The sequence below is a fragment of the Mesoplodon bidens genome (genome assembly GCF_964165515.1).
Source record: "Mesoplodon bidens genome assembly, chromosome: 9".
Classification (NCBI taxonomy): Eukaryota; Metazoa; Chordata; class Mammalia; order Artiodactyla; family Ziphiidae; genus Mesoplodon; species Mesoplodon bidens.
In genome coordinates, this window is record NC_138166.1 from 78,425,072 (window position 1) to 78,444,664 (window position 19,593).

The window sequence follows — 19,593 nt, forward strand, 5'->3', positions numbered from 1 at the left end:
TTCATTTAACAGATTCGGTAATGAGGGGGTAATGAAACACTCTGAAATGACCACAGATCAGCACTTGAAGTCAATAATGCTATAATTTCCTGTTAACAGAATTGTATGTTTTGCTAGAAAACCTGCTAAGTTGACCTAGGCTGTTCTTTATACGAATTAACATTGCAGTCTTTTAGCTGTAACATATTCATGGGAAACAGTGTTTTTGCACTTGCAGCCTAGCGGCCTGCTTTGTAATTTGTAGGTAACAATGGGTACTAAATACATGTTATGGGACTGAATGGACTGCCAAGCAGCAGGAAAAAAACAGGTAAATTATTTTCAAACGGAAATTTCCCATTAGCCTGTATGTTATGTAAAAATCAGAGTAGATGCCATCATGCATGTAGGCAATACCTAGAAATAGCATTTTAAAGGAGGGATGGCAAAAAACATCCACAGTTTACTAACCTCTAATCCCCAATCACACCTTTATCTACTATCGGTTGTTAAGTATTTGCCAAGATGGTCTAAAACCACCTAAAATAAAGATTTCAGATCTTAGGAAGGAACATTATCAGGATGGAATTCTTGTGTCTTATAAGAATCACAAAAACAGATGTCAGTTGACCAAATTATAAAAGAAAACAATCTGTTTCATTTTGTAAGTGGTTTTGGAGGGTTCATATTTTCTCTCTGTTTATTATAACTCTCTTGGTGGGAAAATTGAAATTCTTCTCTAATGCACTTTCCTGCTCCTATATAATGCCTGTGAGTATAGAAAAAGAAGAAATTTTGTTCCTATTTTCAAAAAAGGGCAATCTGCCATTAGTGATGGCATTTTAAGGGATTCAGTACTTACACGCCAGAGCCAGGTTTAGGTAATACTGTAAGAAAATAATGCTACTCATTCAGATAACCGTGAGAAATATCAATGTCCACGCAGCATTTAGGAAATGACAAAAGAGTTTTTGAAAGAGAAGGCATTTTGTGCTTGCTGTGTACACACAGTGACACTACAGATCACATATGTATGTGCATATATTCTTAGGTATTCAAACACAGAAAAAAATCTTAAAAGATATTTTTCTTCCATAATAAAGCAGTAAATACAAAATTCTAAAAGAAATCTCAAGTGATACAAGTAAGTCTGAAATTCACCTGGACTTGTATTTACTAACATTGTTCTAATAAAATTTAGTATAAGGAATGGTAGTTTAAGCATAATATAAAAATGAATTAGTTTAACATTTCATCAGACTTATTTCTATTAATTTGTTGGCATACTGGACACACATGCATAAAATGAGATAAGCTAATGAAAATGAATAACTGATTTACTGAATACTGTGATATTAAATGGATGAATGAACATTCCAGTTTTTAAAATGTGAGATGGGCTATGGTTGTTAAAAATATATATTATTCATGTACCCAGTTTTGCTTTTTCCTAATGATTACTTTCCTAATTTTCAGGACATGTAAAAGTATCAGAAATGAGTTTTATAAAATGAGATACTCCTAAATTCTTAAAAAATAAACTGCTAAAATATTCATTACTTCAGCTGACATATTAAATCTTAATAGATTAGTATCTGGTATTTAAATTCTATACTTCCTTATTTCAAGTTATAGCCTCAACTACTTGAGTTCTATTTTAATGCAAGTAAACACTCATAGGTATTGGTGATATTGAATATGAGTATACTGAATTAAAACCCTCACCCCCAGCCCACCCTCCAAGTAACTTGAAAACTAAAATGTAGTCATAATGGTTATGACTCTTAAATTATAGTGCTTCTTCAAGGAATAATTTTTTTTTAGTTGGGGGGACAAAATATGATATATTGTACAAAGTTTATAACATACAAGTTAATCAGGCTGTTAGACTGTAAAGTTACCATGTATATGGTAAGCTGCATGAATCTGAGGCAAATGAAAATGCTTTCTCAAAATTACTCCATATGCATTTTATGTTCTTGAAAAATCCTTAGGTAATTTAAAATTAATGTAACTTCATTTTTCCATTACATATGAGTGATACTTATGATTAAGTGATAACTGAAAGGACATCTAACATAACACCGAAATTTTTTATTAATATAACTTCTTTAACACAATGCCAAAATTATAATTTTAAAGAAGAATAATTTGGGAATAAAATGATCTAAAGTTAACTATAAAGACAGAGAAAAAGAACTAATGTTAATAAAGTGCTTAAGCTACTTCATCATCATCTTACTTTAAAGGCAAACAAATTAATCTACAAGGAACATTCTATAAGAAAAATTATTCCATCTGCTAATCATGCATATTTTTTGGTTCCAAAGTCAAAGCATTTTGAAGAATTTCAGCTAAATCAAGCAAATGATGAAGAGAAATCAATAGCTTAGCTTAGAGTTTATGTTGCTATGAAGAATAAGCTAACAAACAAACAAAAAACCTTACTAGGACTGCTTCTTTCTTATATATGGTGAAACACACACACACACACACACACACACACACACACACACACACACACACACACACACACACACACACACACCCAAACAGACAAAACCACCAAACAGAAATCACTAGCATTTTCCTATTTCCGGTGTTGGAATGGTTATGTTCTTCTGGGTGGAGGACCATAGATTCCATTTTTTTCATCTTGAGAAACAAGTCAAAGGTAAGGTAGCGTCATTCCCCCCACCCCACCAAACCAAACCAAACCACCCTCCAAAGCAAAGAAAAAAAATTTTGAAAGGGGTGAGTGTGCAGTGAAGTGTGACTGTTAGAAAATGTGCTTTCATTTTGGAAAAGTTAATTTTATAAAGCAACTTGTTTGACTATTCACTTTTCCTTTCAGGGGATGACAACGAAGGGGCGCTGGAGCTTGCACTCAAGTCGTGGGTATGGCATTACTGCTTTATTCCCTGGTTGGTCTACTTAAGAATAAAGCAGTTAGTGTATATTCTACACTTTTTTCTCCATCAATCCATGCCAGCAGCCTACCACTTTAACAAAATATATGTTTTTTTTTTTCTTTTTTGTGGTTCATTCAACTCCTGTAAGGGCATGCCTTACTCACTTCATTTTCTTGAGATATCTCTTTTAAAGCAAAAAGAAAAGAAAAGGAAAGGCTAGGGTTGGCTCTGTGAGACCCCTGTATTTATTCACACTTATTGTGCATGACTGTAGACTGGTAAATCATATTAGCAGCCCGTCTCCCCATCAAGCTGCTACTTGCTTTCCAGCCCTGGGAAGGTTCAACAAATCAACAGGAGCACGGAAAACAGAACATCAGTCTAATCTAGTGTTTAAGGTGAAGTTTTCAAACCCAATCTAAGAAGATCTTTAGAGCAAGCAACAAGCTGAAGGGCTCAGAAGGTGGTATTGACAATGAAAGAGTGTTGAAATATTGAGAAGCGCAGCACTTGTGCATTTTTAATAACAAGAGGGTCAACAAGGACACAGCTCCCTCAGTGCCAGGAGTTGCCACTGACTATGGAAATTGCCACACCAGGGCTATAAACGCTTGCAGTTCATCAGCTTTCTTAAACAGTTCATCAGCTTTCTTAAACACCCTGAACCCCCTCAGTGGACCTTTAGTCTTGAATTAACAAACGAAAGCAATGAAAGAGGGTGCATTCTGAATGGCTGGCATTGATCCCCAACTGTGTCAGCACTGCTACAGGCCCTGAAAAACTCTCTCCATTGTCAATAGAAATTGACAAACCTCCTCTCCTAAATAGTGCAGCTGAGCCGGGCGGGATCCACGCAGCTGTAAAGGGCTCTGCTCTTGGGGCCGGGGAGCACTAACAATGGAACAAGCATGAGCTCTTTGTCAGTCCCAGACTCGGCAATTTTCTAACAAGGATTAAAGTTGTTTCTCGGCAGTGCTGGTGAAAAGAGATTTAGCAACATACCGTGCTTTCTTCATGCAAGTTAAAGAGAAGTAGTTAAGGAATTTCATTATTCTGTTGACTAGTGGAAATACAAAACAAATATATTAAATATGCACGGCTCCCTTTGCTGCCTAATTTATAACATTTTGAGGAGGATTCAATTAAATATAACACTTACTGCCTGGAAACAGGCGCTTCGCTTTTATTTTGGAAGTTTTATTTTTTAAAAAGTCCAGCTGCTTGCCACCTGGAATGAGGTCTCAGTACATACTAATGCACAATGTCTTCAGACCTTCTGGGGCTGATATTCCTAAATCTGAATCACAGGACCACATAGGGTTCATATACTGCGGCTGCTTCAAGCAAATGATTTCTGTCAGAATGTGGCTTCTGATGATGATGGCAGGGTAAAAATAGTTGCTTTGCTGGGGAACAAATCTGTGATATATTTTCTGCTTAAGTGTTTAGCTTTTTATGATTATGAACTTGGTACAACTAACTGATATATTTCCATTCTTCTCCAGCTAGGCTCGTCTCAATAGGTGAACAACGAAAAAAAAAAACAAAAACCCAACACTTTTTAGTGCCCCCAGATATGAAATGGCTACATTTCCACAGTATGTGTGCATTTCTTCATTTATTTCAAGAGAGGCTGGTAGTTTTACGAGAGTCAAGTCACCGTGCTGAAATGACATACCATCTAGAAAATCTCATCTTAGGAAATATGTGCCTTTTAAATGTTAAGTTTAATTGGATAAAAGAATAATAGTTTTGAAAAGCTTGATAAATATAAAACATCCTTTAGGATCATTTCATGGCTTTAGAGGGCAACAAATTATTTAGAAAGGTTAATGCCCTACAGTTTCACCAGTACATTAAAAAGTAAATAGAAATGTTTCTTTATACATGGAGTGTTCCTTTTGTCAATAGTACATCTGTTTAATATAACTAAATTCGTGGTCACTTCCTATTTCTAGGCACTAAAATGCAGATCTATATTAACGGTACATTTGATATAATAATACCAATATTTCTACCCTCTTTTCAAGCTAACCCACTGAAATGATTATATTTGGTTCCACAAAACAGACCCTCAAAACACAAGCATTTAGGCTTCCCTGGTGGTGCAGTGGTTGAGAGTCCACCTGCCGATGCAGGGGACACGGGTTCATGCCCCGGTCCGGGAAGATCCCACATGCCGCGGAGCAGCTGGGCCCGTGAGCCATGGCCGCTGAGCCTGCGCGCCCGGAGCCTGTGCTCCGCAACGGGAGAGGCCACAACAGTGAGAGGCCCGCGTACCGCAAAACACACACACACACACACACACACAAACACAAGCATTTTGAAAGTTTTAAGTGTGCATTTTGTGTTGGCTTGGAATAGGATTAAAGGCTATATTTAAGGAAAACTGAAACCAGTCTATTAGGTTAAGAATACAGGAAGTGTTCAACCCAACCTACATCTATCAACCAGCTAGCCCCGGAGGCGCGCAGGAGGAGGGAAACAGAGACTCGCATCTGGACGTGGAGGCTGAGGGCTGGCTGTGAACGCACCAAAGAAGAACATCAACACAGAAGCTGCAGGGGCCGCAGTGCCGACCCCTGTGATGCGACTATTTGCTTGACTGAGCCTGTCACTTGCTTTCTCTATGCCTCAGTTTTCTCATCTGTGATATGACGGACAGATTATATGAGCTAGCTTTAAAATAAGATTTTTATGCTCTCCAGAAATACTATGAGATTAGATTTGACTGTCAAAGGAAGGGGCATGATTAGAAGCAATATAGCTTGAGATTCTCCTAAAAGAAGGGAAAAGCCGATTGTTTTTTTTAAATGCTACATAAATATAGCTTTGTTCATCCAAATATTCAAGTCTAGGATTCCAGAAGTTTCATCTGGCCTTTTAATGAAGTACAGACATATAAAAATGAAATAATAAAGTATAATGAGGAATAAATGAAATTTATTAAGAACTGTGAAGTATTCTTATTATGATTTTATAATAACAAATAATGTTATATACAATATATTATATTGTATATAACAATAATACTCTGATTATAAAGGCATTTGATGTTTTTAAAAAATCCTCCATGGGAAGTTCAAGTGCATCAGTTAAATTTTCATTTGATTCTTAAAACAACCTTGATGAAGTGGTTATTATTCCTATTTTGCATGGAAACTGAGCTCACGTAGGTAGAAAACTGAGTTTAGATTAAGCAATTTACTTATTTAAGTTTATGTAAGTGGCAAGGTTAAGATTCATCTTATACCTATGCTCCAGAGTCCGTGCTCATGACTATTAGGTTATTCCATTTCCTTCTATGAAACAGTCTGTTCCATCAATGAAGTCTCTGATTTTTTAAGAGTAGTTTGATGCTTGTAGCAAACAACTAAGAAAACAACTCTACCATTCCTGGTGGTCCCTGATAGTTATAACACAGGATTGTGAAGTAATACAGGAGATACTTGTTGTTTCAAAGAAGTCCATCACATTTTCTTGCAAGTTACTGTAATCTGTATTTCCAAAGATACTTGTACACCAGATAATGTAATTACATAATGTAATAAATTTTTGGAAGAACCACACTCTGTTAGGGTAACCAACCAAATGGTTCTTGTGCTACCCATTTCCCACGTATTTCCTTCTTAAGTTGTGTTAAAGTGCCATATACCCTAATGCTTAGGAATACTGGGAAGAATTTTTTTTTCACTGCAACAAAACAAAGCAATGTGGAAAGAAGATCCTTAGTTCATTCATGAGGGGACTCGATCTATATGTGCAGTTTTCTTCATCTTCTTTTTTTTAACATGCAGAACAGAGAAGAACTTGATTCATGCTTTTTTCCTTCCATATTCAATAAACTCATGTTCAGGGCGATTTTCATTTCTTATCTCTATGAGGAAGTCTGCAAAGGAGAGTTCATGAGCACTATGATGTCTGTTAAGAAAGGGAAAATGTAAAAAGTACTAACATGGGAGGTTTGGCATATAGTAGGTACCTAATGAATGCTTGTTGAATGCTGAAAAATCTTTTCCGCTCTTTTAGTTCAGTACTTTTTTTCCCCATTCCTTTTTTCTTAAAAAATGCATGAATATAATAACCAAGACACTTCCAAGATGCATTCAATCCTCTTCTGTTATAAAACAGGATAAGTTACATAACAGGGTAAGTTCCACAAATTGGGGGTTGCAAAAGCTCTTTTCCACTCACTACTATTTCATTAACCCCAAATTTCCTTTCTTCCAAAATATCCTGAAAGTAATATTATTAAACTAGCCTACCTATTCTCACACTAGACAAAGAGCATTAAAATCAATACTATTCTTCAAATTCATTATCATCAAGTAGGCAAGTGCCTTTGTAAATTTATTCTGTGGTTCTTTCCCTGGTGCTAAAAAGATTAGTGATTACAAAGTGAAAATTTCAGATCATCAGTTGTTCCCCCTCTCGCCTACTTATTGACAAATGATGGAACGCATACTGGTTTGGCTAATCTTTTGACTAATCAGTGGTTTGGTTGAACTCAGTGGTCAACCCAGTTATAATGGTGTGTGCACCAGTTTGGGGTGCAGACATAGACTATGAATGATTTATTTGGGCATATGACCTGTTCATCTGGTCGAATGACTCATCTTAAGTACTATATATAAAAGTTTGGTCGATACTGCATTTAAATCAATAATGTAGGATCTGGATAAAAATACATTAGATTACTAAATGGTACAAGTTTGAGATAAACCTAGGTCTGAGAATTAATGGTTAGCAAGTCTTTCTTCAGTTTCCTTATAAAAAATAGGGAACAATTATTCCAAAGTCCCTTTTCCAGAGTGTTGTAGGGACTGGGATAAATAGCTACCTTCCGGTCTCTGACTCATGGCGCACTCCCACAGGACCTGAATGACCTGCTGAACTGCTAGATGTCGGGTTTCTCTATATCTATGGTTTTTGGGCATGCCAATCCCTTTGTCTGGACTTTTATTCCCATGTACATTTCATTGGCCAGATTCACGTTGACCTTTAAGACTCAGTTCAACTATCATTTCTGCTATGAAGCCAACACTATCTCTTACCAGGTAGACTTAGATGCTCCTGTATTTCCTGCTCGTAGAACTCTGTACAGGTGTCTATAAAAATACTGCACAATGTGCCCTGTGTCTGCCTCAGCAGGCTGTGAGTATCCATAAGGCAGACACCAAGTCTTTTTATTGATAGCTTGAGCCCTTAGCAGAACGTCTGGCACATGACATGCATGACATAATTGTTGAAGGACTGAAGGCTTTTAAATATTTGGAAACATAAACTGTTACGTATATAATAGTGGCAGGGCAGCTTTTCAACAGAAAAAAGATAAAAGAATATCAGAGCCAGAGGAACTGTTGACTTGAATTACACGTTTCATTAATAGCAAAATAATTTAATGCATGCTAAAGTTGTAGACATCATCAAAAAGTAAACAACTGCATCTGGCTAAAGAAATTTAACATAGAACTGAAAATGTGACAGTCTAATTTCGTTTTAAGTGATGAATTACGTAAAGGAGAAAGTACTGTAAACTAACAAACCCCCATGTCTATGTACATATATGAGTGTCCACATATATACTCTTATACACAAAGATATGATAACATTATGTGCTCAGAGGTTGATGTGCTCAGCTCCCGGATTGGCCCTCAAGAGTCTGTCACACAGGCAGTGAGCTGCCCCTCCAGCATGTGCTCAGGGCTAGTGGGAGCTATTCCTGGGGGGTATCTGAGGCTGTGGGGCATATCTGGTGTATGGCTGGCAGTGCTGCCTGTGCGTTTACACCAAGAAGTGACATGTCCTGGGTGCTTTCAATGCTTGTTGGTTTTGTGAGGTGTTGAAAAAAAAAAAGTGAGAAACATCATTGGTGTGGCACTGTTGCCATGAGAGCTCTCCTGGGAGCTGGTATAAGCCTGGCTTTTGAGCAAAGAACCCAAGAAGGGTAGAGAGGGAGAGCGTGCCCTTGTACTGTCACGGCATTTGATGTCGCAGGCACTAGAGCTAGGTGCAACCCTTGCACTGGCCCTAAATTCTGGCAAGTTTCCAATTATCCACTTGCAACAGAGGGAAATAAATAAACATCATATTTAGATAATCACTATCATCTATTTTGAAAGGGTACTAAATTTTAATTCTCCATAGTACATCCATTTGGAAAAAATCTATTAATGTCTATTCAATAGGTGAAAATATGAAATGTTTTAATGTAGAAATTAACAACTTTTTCAGAAGACCCACTTGGCCATAAGAATGTAAGCTCCCTTAGGGCAGGAACTTGGTGTATCTTATCTAACATTGCATTCCCAGCTTCTAGCAGTGTGTGGCCTCTAGAAAATAAATACTGGTTGTATGAATAAATAATAAGAGGGGTTTTGATTTCCTATTTTAATTAGAATCCTACTGAGTCATTGTGACAGAGATACCCAACTATGTGGGAGGAAACAAATGCCTAACGTTTTTTTTTTCTTTTTTTGGCCGCACAGCATGTGGGATCTTAGTTTCCCAACCAGGGATTGAACCAGTGCCCCCTGCAGTGGAAGTGCAGAGTCTTAACCACTGGACCAACAGGGAAGTCCCAATGCCTAACCTTTTAATCCCAACATTCATCACCATCCCTTGCACATCCTATTTGAAGGATGAATTGGATTTGTTTTCTAGATCTTATGCATCCAAAACGTCACAGGAATGACCATCCTACCTCTATAAACATATACATTTTTAACTGTATAACATAGGCAGTAAGAGGAAAGTCAACAAGAAATATGGGGAGTATATGGGACCAAATTTATAAGGATCAGTAGAGCAAAAGTATGGGAAAGTTATCCATGAGAATGCATAAATAGGAATATGCCTTGAAAAAAATCTTGTTCAGCCACATTCAAATACTGCGTCCTATTCCTGACTCTAAACCCTAAGCATGACGGAGAACATTTTGAGAAGTTTCAAAGGACAGCCACAAAGATGATTAAAGGGCTAGAAAAGGGGCCTATGAAGAGAAGTTTAGCAAATAGGGATTATTTATCCTGGAGCAGACAAGTATGACAGGTGCCTTAATAACAGTCTTTATATATAGGAAGGATTATTCCCTAGAGATGCTGGCTACCTGCTTTTTGTTCTCTATTGAGAGGAAAAAGGGAAATGGGTTTTAAAAAACAGCATGAAGAATTTTGGTGACGTAGGGGTTAGAACTTGCTTTATTTCAAACAAAACATTTTGCCCATATTAAGACAGCAAAATTTAGATGGTCTCTTAATTAGGGCTGGGCTGAGATCAAGAAATTGAGGGCTCTCTGGAGTTTAGGTATTTATAAGTACCTGTGAAAATTGTTCTTTTATAGAGTTTCCTTTCAATGCATTCAATAAACACATGGTTTTGCCACAGTGATGCTGATTTACTACAATAGCCGTTTCCTTACACAGATTTTTATTTATTTATTTATTTTTTGTAGTTGGACGTAGTCAGTAGTGGCAATCTGGCTGCCACTGCTGTGCCCACTTGTGAATGGCACTGACCACGTAGATGGGGCTGCATGGAAAGCTTGCAGAGGGAGTGTCTGACGGAGGAGAAGTTCAAAAGGCTACCACAGAAAATGGCTTTAAAGCCATGTGTCATTTGCTTATGAAGTTAGGTTTGAAGAGAAGAACAGTAGCTATCATTTCTATGAAAACACCACACTGGTCAACTGAAAGAGATGCTGGTCTCAGGGGAGTCCTGGGTATTTTCTTTTTTCTTTTTTTTTTTTTTTTTTTTGCTGTACGCGGGCCTCTCACTGTTGTGGCCTCTCCCGTTGCGGAGCACAGGCTCCAGACGCACAGGCTCAGCGGCCATGGCTCACGGGCCCAGCCGCTCCGTGGCATGTGGGATCTTCCCGGACCGGGGCACGAGCCTGTGCCCCCTGCATCGGCAGGCAGACTCTCAACCACTGCGCCACCAGGGAAGCACTGGGTATTTTCATTAATAAGTCACTGGTTGCCAGATGCAAGCATGCAAACCACCGAGGAAAAGCCAGGCTCTGTGTGGAGAAGTCAGAGTTTTCAGACCATATTACATGTGAAGGCAGCATGAAATCAATACTAAATAACTTTTGAAATGCTCAACATGTTGCTTGTAATTATTTCAACTATCTTTGATAAAATCAGGAGGGAGAATTTTCTTATTTCTTCCATGGCTATTAAGTCACTGTTACCAGCTTGGGTGAATGAAGGCAAATGCATACTTATGCGTTCAGTGTTAAGAAAAATTTCTTGATGAAAATGCAAGTTTTGACATTTTCCATTCATCGGAGAGAGTTTTACCATTGCTAAGAGATTTTAGGTGATCAACCACAATTTTTTTTTTTTTCCTATTCAAACAAAAACCTCAGATCAGTTCACATGTGAGTTTTTTTTTTGTTTTTTGTTTTTTTTAAATTCTGAGCACAATTAAAGGTGAGTTAAGGCTCTGGTGGAAATCTAAAGAGCATCAGCAAATCTGAGCACTGCTCAGCTTTTGAATTGCTTTTCTACTTCTCAGTTCTTTTAAATGGTTTTCTATGGCAGGAACATTTTTCTTAATTAGTCACAGCTAATTAGTGTTCGGGCATAGACAAGTAATCAGAAATGTCAGAGCTGCAAGGCTACATCTCCCTAATCCTTTGATAATAATTTAGCCTCCTGGGAGGGCCCCAAGCTGCGGTAAGTAGTGACTGACAATAAGGCAAAATTAGGTGGGCAGCAGACCATTAGGATAGAAAAATAAAAAGCACTACCCGGTCCCGCTGAGCACCATCAGGCAACTAACTGCACTGCCAGATGAGGTGCCTGTTTAAGCCTGTGTTGTTAATTAGCTGATTCTACCAGACCTGCCACATATGTCCAGGTGCCTCATGCAAAGATGTGTATTTCTGGGCAAGTGCCAAATGACAATTGTGTCCCGTGATCACATTTCAAGAATCTAAGGAAGAAGTCCACATATTTCTGGAAGATTCTTTTGAATTATTAAAGAAATAAGATCAACAAGCTACAATACATTTTCTTGTTGAGTTTCTTTTAGGCAATTAGGCACGCTTATCTCAAGTTTCTCAGGTCTTAATTCACCAACAGCTTAGATTCAAATCAGGGCCTTTGGCCGCAGAGCCACGTCTGGACTTGCCAAAGCTATTTTGGCACACACCGTACATCAAAAGTAGATCCTTTCATAAACCCTCACACTTACAAATGATAACATGAAAATAAGGATTATTAACTAAAATGAACGAGACAGCTGTAATTTGAGAGCAGAGGTTTTGAAGAGAAACAAACTTTGAGGGGAAAAAAGAAAACAGCTAAGGAGCAAGCTCTGTATGGCATTTACTGAGGCAGACATGACCATATACAGAACAAGTCTGACTACAACTGTCTTAAAAGACGTCACACAACTTCAATGGGAGTCTGAATACTGTGGGTAAAACAAAGCAGGAATATATATAATGAAAATAAAAAACACCACCTGGAAAACAATGTGTTAAAGCAGCTAAATAAGACATTGTTCAAATGTAGGAGATGTGAGATGCCGGTCCTATAACACAAGTAAGAAACAGATAGTTAAACTTCTTATCTACCTTTAGTGCACAGTGTGGCCCAGGGTACACGACCTAACAGTGGGTAGAAATAAATGATCTCAAATAGCCTCAAGTACATCACAGAGCTTCTATCATCCATCTTTTCTAGTGATGGAAAAGGAAAAGAATGGAATGACATGAGAGTGATGGTGACATTTAATTTTGAGTGTTCATAGGGAAATCATGATTGGGCATAATGTACCAAAGTTAATGCTTTATATTTGACTTCTTTTTACATAGGGACAAAACCAAAAAGAAAATACTCTGTAACAGGAAGCTATACTGATTTAGGCAGGTATATAACAAATTGCTCGACATTTGAAAGTGAAAGATCACTGAAAAGAGGAAAAGTGCTATTTTTAAATCGACATTCACATATAAGAGAATATATCTATAATATCATGGAATGATAAGAAATGCAAGAAGGCAAAGAAGTCTTCTTAACGGGTCTTAACGGGTTCCAGCCTGCATTTCTAATAATGAGGTTGATTACATACACAAAGAAATTCATCCAAGGAATATGACTGAAAAAGTAGATGGTCAGTTCTAAATATATCCTACTATCTCGCAGCCACTCCTACTCACGTCCTGTTGATTTCATGTATTCTTGGGAAACCAACATGATAAATTTAATTTTTAAATAAGTTAAAGTAGTGTCAGTCTTACTGAGGACGAATAAATTCTCAAATCAAAAATTGGGGCGTTGGTGTGAAACAGTTAACTCAAAAATTCTGAGCATTTCCCGCCTTTTTCTTATTTGGGAGTCCAGAGAAAAACAAGAGCATAGAAGTGCAAAATTAGTTTTATTTTGAAAAGCATATTCACTTGCAATAGTTTCTTTTTTTTTTTTCTTACCATATCTTAAAATGGCTACTGAACTCACTGACGTAATTTAGGTCGATTTTACTTAAAATGTTTAATTTAGAGTTTCTTTACTGAAAAGAATTCTTTTCAAGGAAAGTCCTAAGAAATTAATCCTTCATAAAACACTATTCGGATGAATATCACTGATTAATTATCATTTAAAGAATTACTTTTAATCTTAGAAGACATCACAACACGATTTAAAAAAAATCTCATTGAGATGAAACTCCTCAACAATTAGATATTTAATCAGTTTATAACACAAGAGAATGTTTAATCTGCATGATTTACCAATTAAATACTGCACCCTGATGTGTCTTCAGCAACACAAGAGCTAAACCGAAATTGTTTCAAAGGGACACAAGATGGGAAATGCCCTATAAATGCACAAAGGTTTAGAGAGGTAGGAAGGTTGAGTGTCTCTCCTGGACAGCAGGATGCACTTCAGTCGACCCCTACGGGCCTCAGCATTGTAATATTCTTGGACATTAGGAAGTGACCACAGAGGATGCTCTCGTGGCGATTACTGTGGTGTCAGTTTTGATTTCTGAAACATCACCACTCTCTGACCCAGAGATCCAAAGCTCTCAGGGAAGTTGCCCAGCCTCTCTCCTGACCCATGGGCACCTGGGGCTCTATGTTTGCTGAAACTTGAGAGCGTGGGAAGAAACATCATAGTAGGCATTAAAAATGGAACTTAAGAATTAGAAAATCATTGCCATACCTTTATATTGGGATCAGACAAGTTGTAGATGGTTTTGACTTGATAAAATTTTTTAAACAGCTACTGACAATGATGTTTTATACACTGGGGTAAGGGAGATTGCCTGCAAAGCAGAACACCTTCTTTTGGTGAATCCATATTCTCTTCTGCTACAGAACTTCCTTTAGATTTCTCTTACCCAGATAAGACACATTTTTTTTTGATTGAAAAAGTAGATTTAACATGTATATTTTTTTCCTTTGGCTAGATTCAAAACATAATGGTAATAAGTGAGTATATTTTTTTCTTTTTTTAAATTTAAGTATAGTTGCTATACAATATTATATAAGTTACAGATATACAATATAGTGATTCACAATATTTAAAGGTTGTACTCCATTTATAGTTATAAAATATTGGCTATATTCCCCATGTTGTACAATATAAGCTACAAGAATATACTGTGCAACGCGGGGACTATTATATTAACGTATAGATTTTAAACAGCTTGTGTACCACCAATGACCACTTGACAGGCAAAGACAGCCTCTGTTTAAGATATTCTGGTCACTCAGAAAGACTTAACATGAATACAGAATATATGAGTTCCAACCATTTTTCTAAATGTAGGGTTCAGAACCATGGTGGTAGCTGTACAGAATGTCAAATGACAGTCTTTATATAGAATCTATTTTCTACTTATCTACTGTAATTGCTACTGCTTATTGCTTTCACCTGGCCATCACAAAAAAACGTAAGAATTGATTGCTACTCCAGGGTGCAAGACTCAGCATGCAACCAACCCAGTAACTTTTGGAGCCACTGCTAAAATTAAAACTAATTTAATTTGTTGGTTTAAAATCTGGAAGGGATTTCAGAAACCATCTGGAGTTCTAGACTAGCTTCTTCAGTTTATATGTACTACCTATACTGAGTCTCAAACAGGTGACATAACTTCTTGAAGTGCACTCATCCAATTAATGGCAGAACTGTGGCTGGAACTGAGGTTTCTGGATTCCTGGTCTAGCCCTCTTCCTACAAACGCTGTTTTACCACTTCAAATTTTGTAAATCTGAAGTATGGTAGACATAACATGGACTTTGAAACTAGAGAGACACAATTTCAAAGTCCGACTTAGCACTTAACAAGTCCTTTATTGTCTCTGGGTGGGAGATTCCTTAACCTGAAAATAAGGCTAAAATGGGGGAGATGGCATCTACCCAGAAGGTTAGAAATGATATGGGTCAAGTATCTAGCACATTTCCTGGTACATGGAGGTGCCCTGCAAATAGCAGTGGTGACAGGGAAGGCTATTATAATTATTTTGACACTTTGAAAAGATTAGGGATGTACCTTAATCAAACTTAGTACCTTCCATTAAACGGGGGATCTGCCATCATTTACTTACACTTTTTTGAAATTATTTCTGTTTTAAGCAGAAAGCGTTTTATAAGTTTAACCACTTATGGAGTAAAGCATAATGTCTTGATATTTATCCTAATATCAACTGTTTTGATCTTCAAATGATACTTTTAGTTTTAATATTTCAAGATTTGATGTAAACGTCTAAGATTATCCTACCTATGGTCTTTCAGATAATACAGATTTTAGTCATCCCCCTCTTTAACACATTGAAGAGGTAAGAAAACTTCCATTAGGGGCTAGAACAATAATAATAGCAGTGCAGGATGCTCAGGAAGCAGAGTCATGGTGTATGGCTGGGTGGGGTGCTGCACGTGGACAACAGTAGAAGGTACCATTCTCCTTTGCAGGCGCATCCCCAAAACAATGGATGCAAATCCAGGGCAATGGTCATTTTTTTACCTTAGTCCCTGGTACAATTATTTAAACAGAGCCCTAAGGTATTTAGCCACAAATATCAGGAACTAGTAAGATACTTAATTGATCAAAAAGTTTCTGAGGCCAGGAACACCACAAGTAATTAATTACTACTCTCAGGGCCAGTTTCACAGAATTTTCAGCAGTCTTTTTCACACGTGAAGCATCATGCGGAAAAAAATTCTTCAGTAAAACACATGCATTCTTTTTTAAAGTGTTGGTGTTGGTGGCAGGATGGGTGTTTTATAGAATAATTGTTTTATATAGAAATACTGCTATGTGTTCTAGAATGAAGTGAACTTCATCTGGATAAAAAGCATATCTTTTGTAAGGAGTTAAGCTCTCATATTTCATGACCAGAAACTGCAGGCCCCGTACTCTCATCTGGGTGGGTTAAAACCACTAAGTATTGACTCACTGCAGTGAGTGTGCGCGCGTCTGCACGCAGGCGTGTGAGTGTGTGTGTACACATTTTCTTCTGCATCTGAAGGTGGGAGGCTCCATTTCCTCACTCAGGAAGCGAATTGGAATAGCAAAAGTTTGTCATGATGCCTGAATAAAAGTGTTCAGTCTTTTATCTGTAATAGGCTAAGGTTGCTAACAGGATTTATAGGGTCATTACTTTCTACTGTTTCTTGACACCTAACAATATTATTTTAAGCTCCAGCCAAGTGGATTTCCAATAATTATATAACGTCTCTCAGTAATGATCTGTTGCTTGAGATACACATTCTACTTTACCTTTCAACACATACTTGATAACCTCTCATTTACTAACTGTAATTGAGGCAAATTCAGTCTTGGCTAATTAGGGGCTCTTGGTACCCCTTCATATGTTATTCTTGGTGACATATCAATAGAATTACAGTTTACTTTTTATTTTTAATTACAGTAATAAAACTGTGAAACTTAAAAATATTAGAATGTTTAAGGACATTATAACTATTTTACAAAGAACAAGTCCAGGGTGCTACTGGGGATACACAGAATGACAAAACCTTCACAACCAAGACAGATGGTTGCTTGTCAAGGGTTCCTTTTAGAAGCAAACTCACGGCCATGTCTGACGCTTAGGCGTTGAAGGGAAAGTATATACCTATCACCAGGACAATCAAACAAGCACATCATTTTAATGTTGGCCTCCTGGCATCCACTTTAGTTAGCTCCGTTTGTTATTGCCGCCATACAAAAAGTCTTCAAAGGAAGTTTGGTGAATGAAGGGGAGTTGAAGTAGGAAATAACTTGATGAAGAAAGAAATTCTGGGACTTCCCTGGTGCTGCAGTGGTTAAGAATCTGCCTGCCAATGCAGGGGACATCGGGTTCGAGCCCTGGTCCAGGAAGGTCCCACATGCCACGGAGCAACTAAGCCAGTGCGCCACAACTACTGAGCCTGCGCTCTAGAGCCCGCGAGCCACAGCTACTGAGCTCGCGTGCAACAACTACTGAAGCCTGCGCGCCTAGAGCCCCTGTTCCACAACAAGAGAAGCCACCACAATGAGAAGCCCGTGCACCGCAGTGAAGAGTAGCCCCCGCTCACCGCAACTAGAGAAAACCCGCGCACAGCAACGAAGATCCAACACAGACAAAAATAAAATAAAGAAATCAATCAATCTATAAAAAAAGAAAAGAAATTCTACCTCTGCTACAATTTAATGGCAAGCTTTGTAGTAAATAGGTCGCCAAGACAAAAAATTGAAGATGTTAAGAAACACACACACACACAGACACACAGTGGCCTATTTCCAGAATGACTCTACCATTTTTTCACCATAGAAGATGTGCTTTAGCTAAAACAAGAAGAAACATAATAGGAATAACATCAACTTAACTTTTCTTTTCTGTTCAACATTTTTGAAAATTACCACATAAGCAAAAAAAGTAAAAGAGAACTTGGAAATGAAACATATGCTTGTAAATTCAGAGCAATATCAAGTGGAAGCAGAAGTTGCTAATATGGTTTCAGTATTTTGTAAAGGAGCCAGCTGGATGGATGATAATTTTTCTACCCCTGCAGGGCATCAAAGCTTTTAGGAAATCATTCTTTTCACACATATTAACACTTAGCTTATTAAAACAGATGATACTTTTATTGTAAAACAGCCTGGGTAGAGGCTAGAAACATAAAATATGAAAGATAAGGCTCATTTTGACCACCCAATCTGACAAACAGCAAACACTGACATGACAGACCATGGTGGAGATGATGACGTAGCAGGACCTTCTGTAACTGCCACAGCTGAAGTGTCACCATGAAGCCCATGAATTGCTGTTATGAAAACATTTGCAGTAACTTGCATAATTAAAGGAAACTGCCAGAAAAGCATTTCTAAAATGCAGAGAAGATGTACATAAATAAATACAGTTCAAAGCAAATATTACATTTCAGAATCAGCACTGTAGTGAATTATGCCAAGTTATGTCACAAGCAAAGTACCATTTCCTTTGAACTGACTGCTGAATAATTACAAATGAGTGACAACACTGCTGTTGAAATGGACTGCTCTCTTAGTCTCTTTTACGGGTACTCGGTGAATGAAACTTGCTGATCAGGCCATCTAAAACCACAACCTCCCCATGCTAGGAGCTGCCATGCCTTGGTGAAGACCTTCACGAGACCACAGCACTATTCTGTTAGCAAACATCAGTACTAGAAAGCAAGATGAAAATGCACACTAACAGTACAGAGGCAGATATCTGCCTTTATTGCAGCTTATTTCTTTGTGTAAATGAAGAATATTATACTGACTTAAGAAAAACTTTTATAGTAGGGGCCAAATCCATTACAGTCTGATTCTGTTTATGGACTGCTGCAAAGGCAAGTGATGTAAACTATACACAATGGTAAACTGGATATCATCTTGCTTGCTCAAATTAATCTTAGAAGGACTTTGAGACTCTCACTCTAATAGTGACAGTTTTCAAGTATAGAAAAAAGCCAATTAAGGCTTCTGTCAGCAGTCAAAGAAATAAAATGATCAACTATATTAGCTGTGTAGAAGAAAAAGAAATTAAAAAAGAGAGTCTGCTTTGCAGACATACCATCAAAGTGTAACTTTTTCCTTCACAGTACATCTACAAAGCCAGCATGATTTGCAAGGGTAGTTACTTACATCAAACAACTTTTCTATATACATTTCCTCATTGACCTTTTCTCGAAGAATATCCTGGTTTTGCCGAACAAACATAATATAGGTGTCTGCCAGATCCATTCCTGGTTTCTGTTGTGAGGAAAAAGCACAGGCAATAAAACAATATCAGGTCTTGATTGTGAAAATGTTATTTAATCACCATCCTAGAAAATCATTCCTTATATCCTTTCAAAAGTTACAGTAGAAAAATATGCTTAAGATCAAATCAACAATGGACACCTTCAAATTCCATAATTAAAGTAAATAAAAGTTTATTACTGAGGTCTATAACTTGAGGTCGTAGTTACTTATCATTATTAAGATGATTAGAAATATGTGGTTGTAAGCTAGTAGATACTCTTTTTTTTTTTTTTTAAGTGGCTACCTTGCTAGGCCAATATGCCAAGCAGTATAAATGAATACATTTTTCAAAAAAATTCCCACATGCAGTAATCATTTCCTAATTGTAAGTTCAATTTCCTTTTCATCATTTCTGTGGTTTATCCATATATATTTTTTAAAATGTTAGCTTTCCTTGGTTTGCCTTCCTCAACTACTATGGGTGTTCAAGGAATACAAAATAA

General features: G+C 37.4%; 1 protein-coding gene across 6 annotated transcripts in view; it reads right to left on the reverse strand.

Moving 5' to 3' along the window:
- CADPS2 (calcium dependent secretion activator 2) overlaps positions 1-19,593 on the reverse strand; it is a 487,398-nt gene that overhangs the window by 6,642 nt on the left and 461,163 nt on the right. For all 6 annotated transcript variants that reach the window (XM_081243761.1, XM_081243760.1, XM_081243759.1 and 3 more), the window contains one exon: positions 18,992-19,099. In XM_081243761.1, the coding sequence (XP_081099887.1) occupies positions 18,992-19,099 (108 nt within the window). The remainder of the gene's footprint in view (positions 1-18,991; positions 19,100-19,593) is intronic.